The following is a 14,275-nucleotide window of genomic DNA, read 5'->3' as shown; positions in this document are numbered from 1 at the left end:
AATTTTGGCAATCCTGCAACAATATTTTGGGCTTGCATTGATTTAAGTCGCTGTATATTAACATGACCAATGCGTTTGTGCCAGATATCAATATCTGCAACTACACCGGTCCCATGTGCAAACATTGCTGCACTCAATTCAGGCATGTCTGCATCCAACGTAAACATCTTGCCCTTCTTCTTTCCTTTTGCTATCAAGCGACCGTTAGTTTTCATATCCTCAACAAAGCATCCATGAGGATTAAATCTAACCTGCAAGCCCTACTCAACCATTTGACCAACAGAAACCAGGTTCTTGGTGATGTTCGGGACATGAAATACATCAGACAAGTATTTCTTTTTCCCATCCTGCATAGACAAAGGAATTTTGCCAATCTGCACAATAGGATGTGCAGTATCATCACCAGTCTCCACAAATCCTGGTTTTTCCATTTTTCTTGCATCCTGCATCCATTCAGCGTGACCTGTCATGTGGTTTGACGCACCCGAGTCAACATACCACACATCATTGCTTTCTTCTGCACTTGTTACAGAATTTGTCATATGTTGCACCATAAACAAATGCTCATTTCTGTCATCGCCCTGTCTACTAGAGGATGCATAATTGCCTTGCTGCAATTTTCCACTCATAATGTCATTCTACTTTTTGTAGCAGTCTTTAGCCATATGACCCATTTTGCCACAATAGTAGCATTCAACATTGCTGTTTGCATTTTGGCTTCTCTGCCATCCACCACGGCCTCTTTGGCTCCCCTTGCCTCTAGAGTTACCACGTCCTCCTGCATAGGACTGGTTTTCTTGCGTTTGCTGCATATTCTGATTTCTACCACGGCCTGCAGGTCGGCCTCCTCTACCTCTGCCTCTACCTCTGCCAGCATTTGAGTAGAAGAAGACAGTTTCTTTTGAAGTTCCTGCTGAAGAAGATGCACCCCCATTTCTCTGCTCTTCAGAAATTAGAAGAGCAATCAACTCCTCAAAATCAGGAAAGTTTTCACGGACGGCAATGGATGTCCGGAACTGTGCATAATCCTTTCCTAGACCATTCAAGGTCACAGAAACCAAATCATCATCATCCACTGGCGACCCAATGGAAGCAAGTGCATCTGCAATTTTCTTCACTTTCATGTGGTAGTCATTTATGCTCAAATTTTCTCTCTGCACATTGTGCAACTCCTGTTTGAGTTGCATTTTCCTGGCTTGCGTATTTGTGCTATACATTTTTGCCAAAGTATCCCATGCCTCCTTTGGCGTATTTGCATCCTGAATATGCACAATCATGGAGTCCGAAACACTGATAGACAGCCAGTACATAACTTTCCTGGCTCTCTCATGCCATCCTTTGAATGCCTGCATTTCTTGTTGACTGGGAACATTAGGAAGAACAGGTTCTTCTTCATTTCCTGTAATGAATTCCCAATAGCCTTTTCCCATCAAGAAATTCATCATTCTAAACTTCCATGCCTGGAAGTTGTTCTTGTCAAGCTTTTCAGTGACAATCTGTGAAAGAGAATCAGATGCCATTACAGAACACTGCAAAATATTCTGTCACTGCAAAAAACACAGCTTTTGCCTCACACGGGCAGATCTGCAAAACCGATGAGAGTGGTATTTCACCACACAGTCACTTCCTAGTGACGATTTTGCATCAACAGGCAATAGGCATGAATCTGCAACTCCCAGTATCTCTGCACACAGGCATACGATGCAATTTCTGTGGCACCTTTCCACCGACTAGCCGCGCAGTGGTCGCACAGCAAAAAATAGGGCCTTTTTTTGAGTGCCTGCGAAGAACTTCCGCCTTCAAAACGGGCCCCGAAACGGCCTCAAATCAAAAAAATAAAGTCATTAAGGGCTTTGCCCTTACCCGCTGCATATACTGCGCTCTCGCCACACCGCGAAGGGCGTCTCAATCTGAAACAATGCACTCCTGCACTTCTGGCTGTGCTACCTGCGGAGATTTGCTCCCAAACTCGAAATAGGAAAGCAACACTGGTCCTCTTACCAGGACACCACGAACTTGGCTTGCTTTGAGCTCCTTACCACGAACAAGGCTCTGATACCATGTGAAGATTGTGGGAGAGAGGGAAGGAGTCTCACTTGAGGCTTTCTCACATGCACAATGGGGGAATACACACGAAGGTGGAGGCTGAAAAACAATTTTCCTCTTCTTAGTTGTGTAAGCCAAAAGAACTCTAGTACAAAGAAATAGAAGAACCCTATATGTGGGTCTCAAACCAAACTCAACTAACTAAGGTGGCATACTAACTGAGCCACGAACTAGTGTAGATAAGGATAGCTGTCATCCAGCTATTATTCGTGGGCGGTGTACCAACCGCATCTCCAGCTAACAGGTCGGTGACATAAATGCACAACAGTCACCCTGGCATATCGCGAGTGGAGCTCGATATCTCAACAGATGCTTGTAGGAGCTCGCTGGTTGCTATACATGGAGAGGGCACAACAATGAAAAGTCAAGGGTGAACAAAAGTGTGAAATTAAAGGAGATATAATTAAAGAAACCAATTGAGTGGCTATAAAAGACCTCTCCCTCTCACACTGTTCTACCATCCTACAAAAGTCATAGAAATCTTGGAACAAAAAAAGTTGCTTACTTTGAATTGAAATACTTTGAGCTAGGAAGCTCAAATCAAGGTGCTATAAAAAGTAGAAGCGTAGCTCTCTCCCTTTTACCCTTAGGGATTGTCCCTATGCCCTAGAGTCCTCTCTAGAATATTAGTGCAATTTACACTATTCTTAACACAGATGTCTGGATTTAAACTTTGATGTTGATTTCCCTTGTAGTTCTTTTTTGCCCATCTTTTGTCCAGACCTGAGCCTGCACATAAGTTTATTTTATTCGTACCTATTTTTCTATAGATTCTAATTCAAAGGATGAGGTTCTTTGTATTCAATTTTGTGTAATCTCCAGCTAGTTTGATGCTATCTAAGTTTGTAATTTTGGTGTACGATAGGTGGTCACAAAGTCTAGACCTTACTGTAGACTATGTGCTGTAGAGTTTGACACAATTGGAATGTAGGAGTTTGGACACTTGGCCGAGATGTTCACTCTATGTTATAGACGGTGATTTGTGACTACATGTTCACAATTGCAAATTTCTTTCCCAAATCCGCTACACATAGAAGTTATTCAGAAAGATCAATCCATAGGATTTAAAAAATAAATAAATTGCCAGCACATCCTCTATTCCTCTAGCCTCAAGGCTTAAACTCAAGTCGTATAAGGAATAAAAAGGTATTTATATGCTAAAACTCATAACTTGGCCAAAGTAAGAGTAAAGAATTATTTAGGCATATGTATCAAAAAACTTAATAATAATCATGCAAAAAAATATAAAGCCATGCCACTCTTTGGTGGTCTCATAGTCCTCGAATCTTTGAGGACATGACTTGTGAATAATCATTTGCTAAATACGGTTGGTCACAAGACAGAAATTTTAGCAATTAATTGTGTCTTGAGTAGAGATGATAGAGCTTATGATGAGGATTGCCGATAGTGTTAGGATACCATTTGAGGTGTTGAATGATGCACATCATGTGGCCATGGACCAATTTATTTACATTGTTATTGTATGCCATGGGAATATTTTATTATGAGAGGATACAAATCATTTTTAATGAATGAAGCCTCTCTAGTTTCAAATGGAGGAATTTAAATTCATGTTCTGAATATGCATATATAGATGGGTATTGATGGGTATGCATACACAATTCTTACATGAACCACCCCTCCTCTTCCCTATGCAGTTATGTTAATAACCCCCCTTCCCGTCCTTGTCACCCCTCTTTGCAATTTTGGGTGTGCAAGGGGACATACACCTTGTTGTCATGGGTTAGAAAAGTTTTGTTCTTCTTCATCATAGCTGGTTGGATACTCTATGTTTGTTAAATGGAAGAAGTTGTCTCTGTAGCCAATAGAAAATTATAGGGCCTTGTTCTCTATAGATGTATAAATTGACATATCAATACAACATTCGAATGGCCTTTTTTGAGTCTTCACCAAATATTTACCGAAAGTTCATGAGGTTCTTTTGAATGCTTTTTGGGAATGCATATGTGCATGTGCATGGGGCGAGAAACTCTCTTCATCTCAAAAGTATTTTGAGCACATCTACATGTACATACATGCATACGTGTATAGCCATATGCATGTGCATGGGCGTGCATACATAGAAGTGGATGTTGTTGTGATGTTGTCATCTTACTTGAAAGCTTCCCTCTTAAAGTCTGTTCTCTTGTCATAATATTCGCCTTTTTGAGTTTTTTAAACACAATTGTATTAGCCCCACACTTCACAAATGCAAAACCTTCAAAGCGGTCCATGAAATCCAATCAGCACTAAAGGTAGATTATATAAAAGGAACATCTAGCCTACATGATTTTGAACGCGAGCATCGCTTATTATTTTCTCTTTGCTCGGGAAGATCAAGCCAATATGCTACCTGCCTAAGAACAGGCATCAGACCATTGCGTATTTTTGGGTCCAGGCTCTCGCTGTTTCCTCATAGCGAGCCCATTGGTCATTGTAGATGTGGGCGATCTCTGGCACTAAAGGGTCATCTGGGTTGGGATCAGTAAGGAGAGAGCAGATGGAAAGCAACACCTTAGAGATGGTCAGGGCAGGACTCCACTGTTCTTTGAGAATGTCCAGACAGATGCTCCCATTCGAGCTCACGTTCGGATGATACACCTGCCAAACCCCACCTTTAGCAGTACACGACCAACTCATACATAAAGGGACACTATTCTTCTGTGGTTGCTCAGATTACTGCTTCCGTCCTTTGTCGTCCCTTTACAAGCCCCCGATTGAATTGAACAACGTTCTATCTGTAGAGGTATTAAAATTAAGATGGGATGCACGGACTGAATCATACCTTAGTTTTGAAATTGACTCTCGGAGGCTTGAAGGGGTAGTCTGGAGGAAAATGGATCAGCACAGAGAAAACGCCACCTGCGAAGGGGCTATCGGATGGACCCATGATGGTGGCCTGCCAGTAAAAGAGGTTCTCAGCTACAGGCCCGGCGCTGCAAGAGGTGGGTGGATCTCTTTGAAAGTCAAGGAGCTCTTTCTGGATGCGCTTGGTGGCCATCTCAAGCGAAGCTCGATCAAATTGCAGCCCAATTCTATGCAGAGCGCAAACCTCACGCAGCAGGGTAAATGTGTTGTTGGCAGGAACCCAGACGACGAATTTTGGGGGAGCGAGAGGCGACTAAGGCACGAACATGAATCGAATAACGATATGAAAAGGAAACAATATTCGACCGCATCCTAAAAGGCTTTGTGGGTAGGAAAAAAAAAGTATAGTAAAAGCAATGTGATTTGGCGATTGGATAAGAAAGAAAGAGAACCACTCGAATCCAAATGTACCAATAGAAACCTAAGATGCCTCAAGCATGAGACGCTAGAGAAGCATACCATTGCCCTAGTGAGTTTTCACTCTTGTTTGAATGCATTCACATGAGTTTATGTTTGTATTTCTGTTTGAATGCATTCACATGAGTTTATGTTTGTATTTCTGTACAATGCAATAATATTGTGAGCTTATAATGGCATACATGTTTATCTCTACAAAATGTGTTCTAAAGATTTATCCTCTCTACATGTTATGCCACCTATGTATACAAATGGCACATTAGAAGAACCATTACTTCAAATGACATTGCTTTGCTTGAAGATTTGTTACATTCATAGAAGAAATAAAGTCATGAATAGTTGGAGATAGATAAAATTATTTTGTAGAAGAAACATACAAAATGGTGGCAAATAGAGAGTTCTAGGGACCATAATTGCAAAAAGGTGTAGCTATAAAAAAGTGCAAAAAGCCAAAAATGACTCCATAGTGTGTAAATAAATGAGGTTTTACTCAATAAATAGGGACAAATCATCAATTGCCCATTGAAGGAAAAATATTAAAGGACTTGAGAGACATGTATATAGAAGGTCATCAAGCTAGGGAAGCCAATACAAGAGGAGGGGGGCCCCATGTTGGTAAACTGAAAGGAAAGAATAGAGTGAACACAAACTCAGAATACTTGCATATAGAATGAAGAAGAGTGAGGTCCTTATGTAGGCACCTCTTACATGCTCACTGACATCACTGATGACTTCAAAGCTCCACAATCATCTCCTCAATCTGCTCCTAGATTCTCTCAATCATCCTATGTGGCTTACCACCACCTAACTGTGCTTATGGGCACCTAACTGTGCCTCTAGCACTCACACATAGAAACCAAGGTATGCCTGAGGCATACACCTTGAGATATCCCAACAAACCCCCCCTCGAGGGAATGCCTTCGGCTATGTCAAGGATACAGCTAGCACAAGGTGTCTCATGCCATCTCATGGTGGTCATGGATCTATCAATGGCTAGGATCTCAAGCTAGCAAGGGCTCCCATGGGTGTAAGGTAAACAAAAGGGATACAAAAAGACCTTCCAATGGTTATCTCCCCTACATGTACATGCACATAATGTCTGCAGGAGGTACCATGGAGCAAAACACATACACATGGCCTATATCATAATGTGACCAGAGGTGTTTACAAAACACACAAAACACAATAGTTTATTTCATTCATTTTGGAGGACTATCCAGGATGAGTACCTTGACTCAACATAAAAAGAGAGATCTAGAGCATACATAGAGATGATTTAAAGAGCATAATCTTCAAAGGATGCCTCATCTTGTGGAGGCACATCAACTGAAAGTAGATTGGCATTTTCTGTCTTTGAAGTTGCTTCCTTTTTGGCTCTGCAAAACTTCTCATGGTAATTGTTTTTGCCACAGTGTTTGCATGGATTGATTTTGAAGCAGTCCTTTGAGAGGTGATTTGTCTTCCCACAATGATTGCAAGGTGTAAACTTGCCCTTCTGGATTTTTATGGCATAAGCTATGTCATTGCCTTTCCTGAGCTCCATGTGCCTTTCTTCTTCTTGGAGAGCAGAGATAATACCTTCAAGATTAGGATTAGGAAGATTTTTCAAAGTGGTAACAATATGATCATAATCTTCAGGCATACTCTTAAGCAACACTGCCATAGCATCATCTGTAGTGATAGGAGAGTTGATAGAAGCAAGTTGAGTCATAAGACTCCACATGTAATTGACATGGGCAACCAAAGGAGTGCCACTAACCATCTTCAATTCAAAGAAAGAAATTTTAAGTGATAATTTTGAGATGTGAGAGCTAGCACCAAAAATCATGTCAAGCTTCTGCCAAGCTTCTGAAGGAGACTCTAAGTCAGAGATGTGATGAATATAATCATCTCCTAAATCAAGAGCAATGATACCATATGCTTTCTCCTCTCTAGTGGGATCCCTTGCCGGGCGTGTCAGAGCTGAGGATTCTCCAGCATTGGAGGCTATAGAAGAAGAAGTTGAAGTCGGTTTGACAAGTCCCCAGAGGTTTTCCCTCATCAATGCAAATTTCACCTTCATCTGCCATGTGTGGAAGCCCTTACCATTGAACTTATCTATATTCAATATGGTAGCCATAAGAGGGTCTAACCCAGGTATTGGGCAGTGTCTTCTCTCTTACAAGGCTAGAATAACAACTGAAAGGCTTCAAAATATAAGCATTTAATGTAGCAAAGACTTGTGACCAAATTTCAATCAATGATGCTTTTTCTTACATGCTTCACAGAGGTGGCTAAATGAAAGCTTTCCAATCAAAACTAGGTATAGCAACTCAAAGCAAAGCTGAAGCCACAGTTGTATTGATGCTATTAAAAACTTCAAAAACTAAAAAATGCTAAAGTAGCATCTTATGTAGCATCACTTTCAAAACCTTGTCAAAACTATCAAAAACAAAGGACTGAACTTGGAGGGCTTGTATCTCACTCTCCAAAGCAAAGAAAAAGGGGATTTCTAAGGCAAAAGAAAGCTCATATACCACAGAAGGTCCACTGAGGAAAAGGGGTGCAAATCCACATTAGAGTGCCATAGCTTGCCTCTTCATTTTCGACTGGTTTTTCTCTGTTTTCAGCTTGAATATGCGGCCATTGCTGCTCAGATTTCAGCACAGAATAGCTCAAGGTATGGAGAAGCTCCCTCTGAAAGGAATTAGAGAAGCATGGAGCAGTCTCAGAGAAAACATAGGAAAGAGAGTCGCCAATTTTCGTGCAATGTCGTCGAGTAGCGGCGATGATACGTTAATTCCTTGCAGCCAAGGGTTCGCCCCGAGATATATCTCCAGGAGGAAGGGCTTGGAGAATGGTAGAGAAACGGAGGAGAACAAGCTTAAGCAAGATTTGGGAAGAAGGGGAAGAGATGGTGAAGAAGAAGATGAAGAAGAAGATGATGATGTGGCAAAAATGGGATCAAGGGGGATCAAAGGGCTCTGATACCATGTTGGTAAACTGAAAGGAAAGAATAGAGTGAACACAAACTCAGAATACTTGCATATAGAATGAAGAAGAGTGAGGTCCTTATGTAGGCACCTCTTACATGCTCAGTGACATCACTGATGACTTCAGAGCTCCACAATCATCTCCTCAATCTGCTCCTAGATTCTCTCAATCATCCTATGTGGCTTACCACCACCTAACTGTGCTTATGGGCACCTAACTGTGCCCCTAGCACTCACACATAGAAACCAAGGTGTGCCTAAGGCATACACCTTGAGATATCCCAACACCCCATTCATTACCATTACTTTGTAATTGTGCCTTTTTGGAGCAAGTCCAAATTATTAAACGATATGATGGAGGCACAATTGCTTTTTGGAGGCATAACCTCTTCAATCAAGCTACAATTCTCAAGTATGAAGGCCATACAAATAATGATTAAGTTTCATATAAATTAATGATAAAGTAACATCTAGTTGAGGTAGGACACATATTTCCAATATGTAAGGTAGTGTAGGCTATTGGGCTAAGTTGCTAATAGCACTATTTTTGAATTTATAGCACTAAGAGTTTATCTCCAAGATACATAGCATTACATCAGTTACAAAATTTAATTCAATGTGCACGACATGTGTAGCATGTGTTTTCATCCAACATTGGATATTTGCAGCTGGGTAGAATTACTTGATGTGGTATCTTTTCCCCAATTTGCAATACCTTCCAAGAGGTATATTGAGAAAATGCAAATGGATTAGGCATAGTCTTATATCTTATAGGAAAGTGAAGAAGCTCAATACTTAGCCATGCATGTATCCAAGAAGATTCTTGAGTATGAAGAGTTTGAATGGGCTTGGACATTAAAATAAAAAGAGTATAACTTGCAAGTGAAGAGGGTCAATAAATGCATTTATCAAAGAAGATTCTTGAGCTTGTACAGTTTGAGTGGAGGGGTTTGTGCATTGAAATAATAGAAGTACACTCCAACACCTTTTTGAATATGGCATGACTTGCAAGGAAACTAGTTGGGTAATCATAGTACAGGTTACATTTCATGTTGTGAGCCATTCATCATAGAAGAATTTGAACGTTTCAAATAAAATAATATTAATTGGTTTTTATGAAATCAAATGGTAGGCATTCATTGAGAAAGGTTCCCAAGCGTGTAGAGCATGTAAAGGCCGTAGCATTATGTGAAGAAAAGTGCAATCCCTAACCTTTTCGATATGGATTGCTTATAAATGTGGCATATTATTCCAAAATTCATAGTCAATGGCACATTCTATGATGTGAAGCATTTTAAACCACTTTTGAGTATAGCTACTTATAAAGGAGCTTTTGCAGTACTTTTGACATTATTTTTGTTGATTGAAAGCTTTTGTCATGAGTTGCTCTACCATCATACTTTCATTGAGGCCACATTATAATTTTACCTCTTATCCTCCCATGCTCAATCAAAACTCACCTTAGTCTTATATTGTTCAAACTAAATTTTAATGTAGTTTTGTACATAGTTGACATTTCACGTCATATGCATTCTTTCAAATAATGTTTTTTTTTACTATTCATTACTTGATAAATTATTCTTTGCAAAAGTATTGAAATATATAGTACCCAATGATTCCTTGGATCAAAGACGAGAGGCAGAAGAAGAGATAGCACAAGCAATGGATTCTAGCCTTCGCTGATTTTGTATATCTGCCACTGGGTCTAGTTCTACCTTCTTTTGCTTTTGTAGCTCATCCAAAAGCATATGTTTTGGATGCCTGTGTTGTGGTTGAGTAACTTTAAGCACTGTAGATAGTCATACAGATGCTTGCATTGCCATAGCTGAGAGCTTGCAACTATTGATGGATTCGGCTCCTTTGCATCACCAAAGCTGAGGACTTGTGCTCCTCCATTGCTCCATCGACGGATTGCCATGAGGCTTCTCCAACTGTAGCGGAGTATCAGGATACTTTTGCTCCCACATCTCGACTAACCACAATTCGTAGTGTTTTGGCTTTAGCAGCCCAGGGAAGTTGGCCCTGTTTCAGATGGATGTAAAATCCACCTTTTTGAATGGAGATCTCAAGGAGGAGGTATACCTGGAACAACCACCAGATTTTGTGATCCCCGGTTCAGAAGGTAAAGTCTGTAAACTAAAGAAGGCACTCTATGGGCTGAAACAGGCCCCACGAACATGTACCAACAGATTGATGCCTACTTTCTGCAAAACAGGTTTAGGAGGAGCCCATCTGATGCAAATTTGTATGTCTTCAGAGAAGGAGGCAGGTGTATGATCGTGGTCCTTATGTGGACGACCTTGTCATAATAGGGAACCATGAAGAGAAGATCTCACAGACAAAGCATTTGCTAGGAAGAGAGTTTGAAATGATAGAACTCGGACTGATGCATTTCTGTTTGGGGATTGAAGTTTGGCAAGAGCCAAAATAGATCATCTCACGGTTGAAATATGCTAGAGAGATACTAAAGGCATTTGGCATGGCTGAGTACAAGACAGTTGGCACCCCTATGGAGGTTGATGTGAAGCTCTCAAACGAGGATTCATCACCATTGGTGGACGAAGTGAAGTACATAAGGCTTGTGGATAGTTTGATTTACTTGTGTAACACGCGGCCGGACATCAGCTTTGCAACTGGTATACTAAGCAGGTTTTCCAATAAGCCCCGGGAGAACCATTGGAGGGCAGGGATGTGGGTGCTGAAATACATTAAATAAAATGCTCTTGTCCAACTTTTGCCACTCTAATGAATTTTTGTTACAAAAGTGGAAGTAATCTAACCACAGAGCAAAAAGAAAAGTTCATCAAAATGGCATGGATTGTCCAAGGGGACCAAAACCTACCACATGAGAAAATTATCTCGATGAACTTGGGCTTCTACACCATGGTGAGGTTCCTTCATCTAGCCCTACAAAATTTAATTTCTCGATGAAATGTGTCAAATTCAACATAGATAAACAAGGTGATGTAGTAAAAAATCAGATATTTTTGTTAAATGAATGTGCCTCCAGGGCAAAAAAAGGAAATATTTACAAGGTAGCTCCAAAGGACAAGGTATACAAAACATATGTGGCCTAACAAAGGAGTAGGAGTAGAGGCACTTTACAAGGGAAAATTCTTTGTTCATGATGGTAACCCACTTTGTGTGGCTGGCACACAATCTTTAAAGGATAAGTCTTTGTCGACAATGGTAACACACTTTGTATGGGTGGCACACAAGTTTGCATCTTCAAAAAGACTAACGACCATCTACTATGTAGCCTCCTTAAGTCCCATATTGCCTATACTAAATTTCACATAATCATTGTGTGATCTCATGTACAACATGTTGGAAAGGAGCATAATGGATTAGATTGTTGATAGTTGTATAGAATATTTTGAATCCTTAAAGTGCCTTTCTATTGGTTTTCTATGACTCTTTTACCTTTGGAGCCTACATCAGTGCCGTGAATATGCCTTGAATTTTCTCCTCATCTTCCTCTAATATTCCTTGAATTTCCTTATCATAGCCTCCCTTGCTTGTGATTCTTGAGGTTTTGCATCACCCTCTATTTAGATCCACCCACTTGTTGCATAGGCTTGTCTCATTAAATGAGACTTGAACCTATCCTCCTCCTCCTCCTCCTCCTCCTCCTCCTCCTTCTCCTCCTCCTCCTCCTATGGAGCTAGTGGAGGATATACACCTACTAGAGACTCTTGTTATTACACTAGTTCCATGCTCAATAGATGATTACTCTATGTGAGTATAATAGGAATATGGAAACAAGGTTAGCTTTTGAGATGTTTTCTTGATCACAAGTCTTCCACCAAGGCTATTGACATACCCAAGATTTAGAAACACGTTTTATTCCTCACTAGCATGATCATTTGAAGGTGGATATTGATGTGAGGGGATGTCTATGATGGGGGATTTCTAATGGGAAGGGGAGGGCTAACTAATAAGGAAGAGCAGATGAGACTGAGGGGATAGTGAAGGAGTACTATAGGTTGACCAACTTGAGATCCCTTGGCATGTAGGAGTGAGTTTAGAGGAGGCTATGAAGTTGAGGAAACAAGATTGATACAACATCTCGTGGATGAAGATTGAAGTGGAGTCCTGGAAAAGTTTTACCTCTTGCCATAGAAAAAGTGTGAATTAAGGTTTGAAAGTTCTTATAGAATTTGTAAGACTACTTTTAGTCCCTCTTTTTAAAGTCCTATCAGGCCCCTTAGGGTTTGTCAAGTGTACCCCCACACTCGTCACCCTACTCCTCACTTTGAACCAAGCATAGACACAAAGTTCCATGCCCATGTACTCAGCAAATCTCTCTCTTCTGTTGGAACTCCAAAATCCCAACTGATGGGGGCGTGAAACCTTGCAATTGACCTTTAATCCAAAAATCAAAGGTTTGAACCTTTGAATGGAATTTTTACAGAGAAACAGATGATTTGGCACCTCAGAGAGATGGAACTTCTCCAAATCTCCACGGAATCAGGGCCTCTGAAATGCAATGGAATAGCTGGTTTTGAAAACCATGGTCCCAATCACTTGGTCCAACACATGGACCAAAAAACGTTTTTACAAACAGACCTATTTGTAAATACCATTGGAGTGCGAATGATGAGCAACACAGAAGTTTTAGGACCTCCTAAGTCCATGCAAATTGATAGATATGCAAATGGTGCTTCAAACTTGAGTTCCAACATACTGGCAGAAAAACGTTGAAGTAGAGATAGTGATCCAACAAAATGATGCCAAAATTCAAGAATGAAGGTGTTTTCGAACTCTTGAAGTGTAAAGGACACCAAATGCAAGAAATGTTTGCCTCTATAGATCATTCTGGACTCTCAGTAGTCAAAAGGAACAAGAAATCATTAAAAACGTCTTTTTCCTCCAAAACCACCTACTGGCTTGCAAAAAATTACTCATAGAGCTTTCCAAAGGTTTTTGCACTCTAGGATGCAGGTAAATTACCCAATGGAGCTTCTCCTTCCTCCCACATAGCTATAATAGTAGATTTTAGGCTCTAGGCTTAGCTAAAACACCCACGCTCTGATACCAGTTGAGAGATCTCAACAACGGAAGTGAAACGAAATAAGGTGAGAGAGAGGGAGAGCTAGAAGAGAGAGACATGAAAGTTTTGGTGGGTGTAGAACACCCTAATCTTCTATGTTATCCATATATAAATGTGTTTGAGTATTTTACATTATCGGGGTTAGGGTACAGTGGCCTTTAACCCCATATTTTTATGGGAGTTTTTTATCACCATGGAGAAGTACTGAAGTCAAGTGCGCAATAGTTGTTGATGGAGTGAGATGGTCTAGGATTTCCCAAATTTTATTGGGTTTCCAAATCAAGATGCATTTGAATTTGTTGAAGAGTTATAGTTTATAGCTCTAATAAAGGGGGAAAATACCCCATAGAGTCTTGTAAAAAAACACCCTAGAACTCTTGTAAAAAAACTTGGCCTATTGACTACATGGAGAGGCTAGGATGTGGATGTAGACCTTTATCGAAAAGTTTTAAGATGCTGAATGCTTAGAGGTGGAAGATACCTTCTTCAATTAGTTGCACGTGGGTTTGATAGTAGTACTTTTTAAGATTTTTGTTCATAAAAGTAATTTAAAGAATATTATATAGAATTGAAACCATTCAATAATAACCCTCAAATTAAACATCTTTTTCCTACTTCAAAGTAGAAAAGTGGCACCACTTAAGCATACTTTAACCCATGTGCAAGAGATCCCAATGGGATGTAGAGAGAGATTTGCAAATTTCAACAAGCACCTAATCATGAAGTAGGTCAATATTTGATATGAATTGCCAAACTATGGAACAATTGGATGGTTGTTCTGTATCTAAAAGTCCCATCCAAAGTGTTAAAGGTGGAAGGGTTTGTTGTAGGACTAAGGCCAAACCTCAAATTTAAAAAT

At 40.3% G+C, this 14,275-nt stretch overlaps 1 protein-coding gene across 2 annotated transcripts; it reads right to left on the bottom strand.

The window, feature by feature from the left end:
* Positions 1-3,928: 3,928 nt before the first annotated feature.
* On the bottom strand, positions 3,929-5,255 carry LOC147894604 (ubiquitin-conjugating enzyme E2 28-like). Of its 2 annotated transcripts, XR_015542155.1 has the most exons (3): positions 4,892-5,255; positions 4,385-4,707; positions 3,933-4,333 (listed from the first exon to the last, which is right to left on the bottom strand). XR_015542155.1 is itself a non-coding variant. In XM_087385389.1 (2 exons), exons 1-2 carry the CDS (start codon positions 5,105-5,107, stop codon positions 4,477-4,479), a joined length of 447 nt encoding a protein of 148 aa, XP_087241515.1. In that variant the 5' UTR covers positions 5,108-5,255; the 3' UTR covers positions 3,929-4,476. The 2 variants fall into 2 exon arrangements, 1 of the variants encoding a protein (XP_087241515.1); XM_087385389.1 differs by having other exon boundaries at positions 3,929-4,707.
* Between the last annotated feature and the right edge of the window lie 9,020 nt (positions 5,256-14,275).

This window comes from Dipteris shenzhenensis, chromosome 14, assembly GCF_047967505.1.
Source record: "Dipteris shenzhenensis isolate YYH24624 ecotype China chromosome 14, Dip_SZ_1.0, whole genome shotgun sequence".
Lineage (NCBI taxonomy): Eukaryota > Viridiplantae > Streptophyta > Polypodiopsida > Gleicheniales > Dipteridaceae > Dipteris > Dipteris shenzhenensis.
The sequence above is the reverse complement of the archived record's forward strand: the minus strand, read 5'-3'. Positions and strand labels throughout refer to the sequence as shown.

Bases quoted from the DNA above. Each gene is read 5' to 3' on its own strand.
- LOC147894604 (XM_087385389.1), bottom strand. From the start codon at position 5,107: ATGGCCACCAAGCGCATCCAGAAAGAGCTCCTTGACTTTCAAAGAGAT. The intron at 4,708-4,891 runs GTATGATTCAGT...GGGGTTTGGCAG, and splicing joins GAGTCAATTTCAAAACTAAG to GTGTATCATCCGAACGTGAG.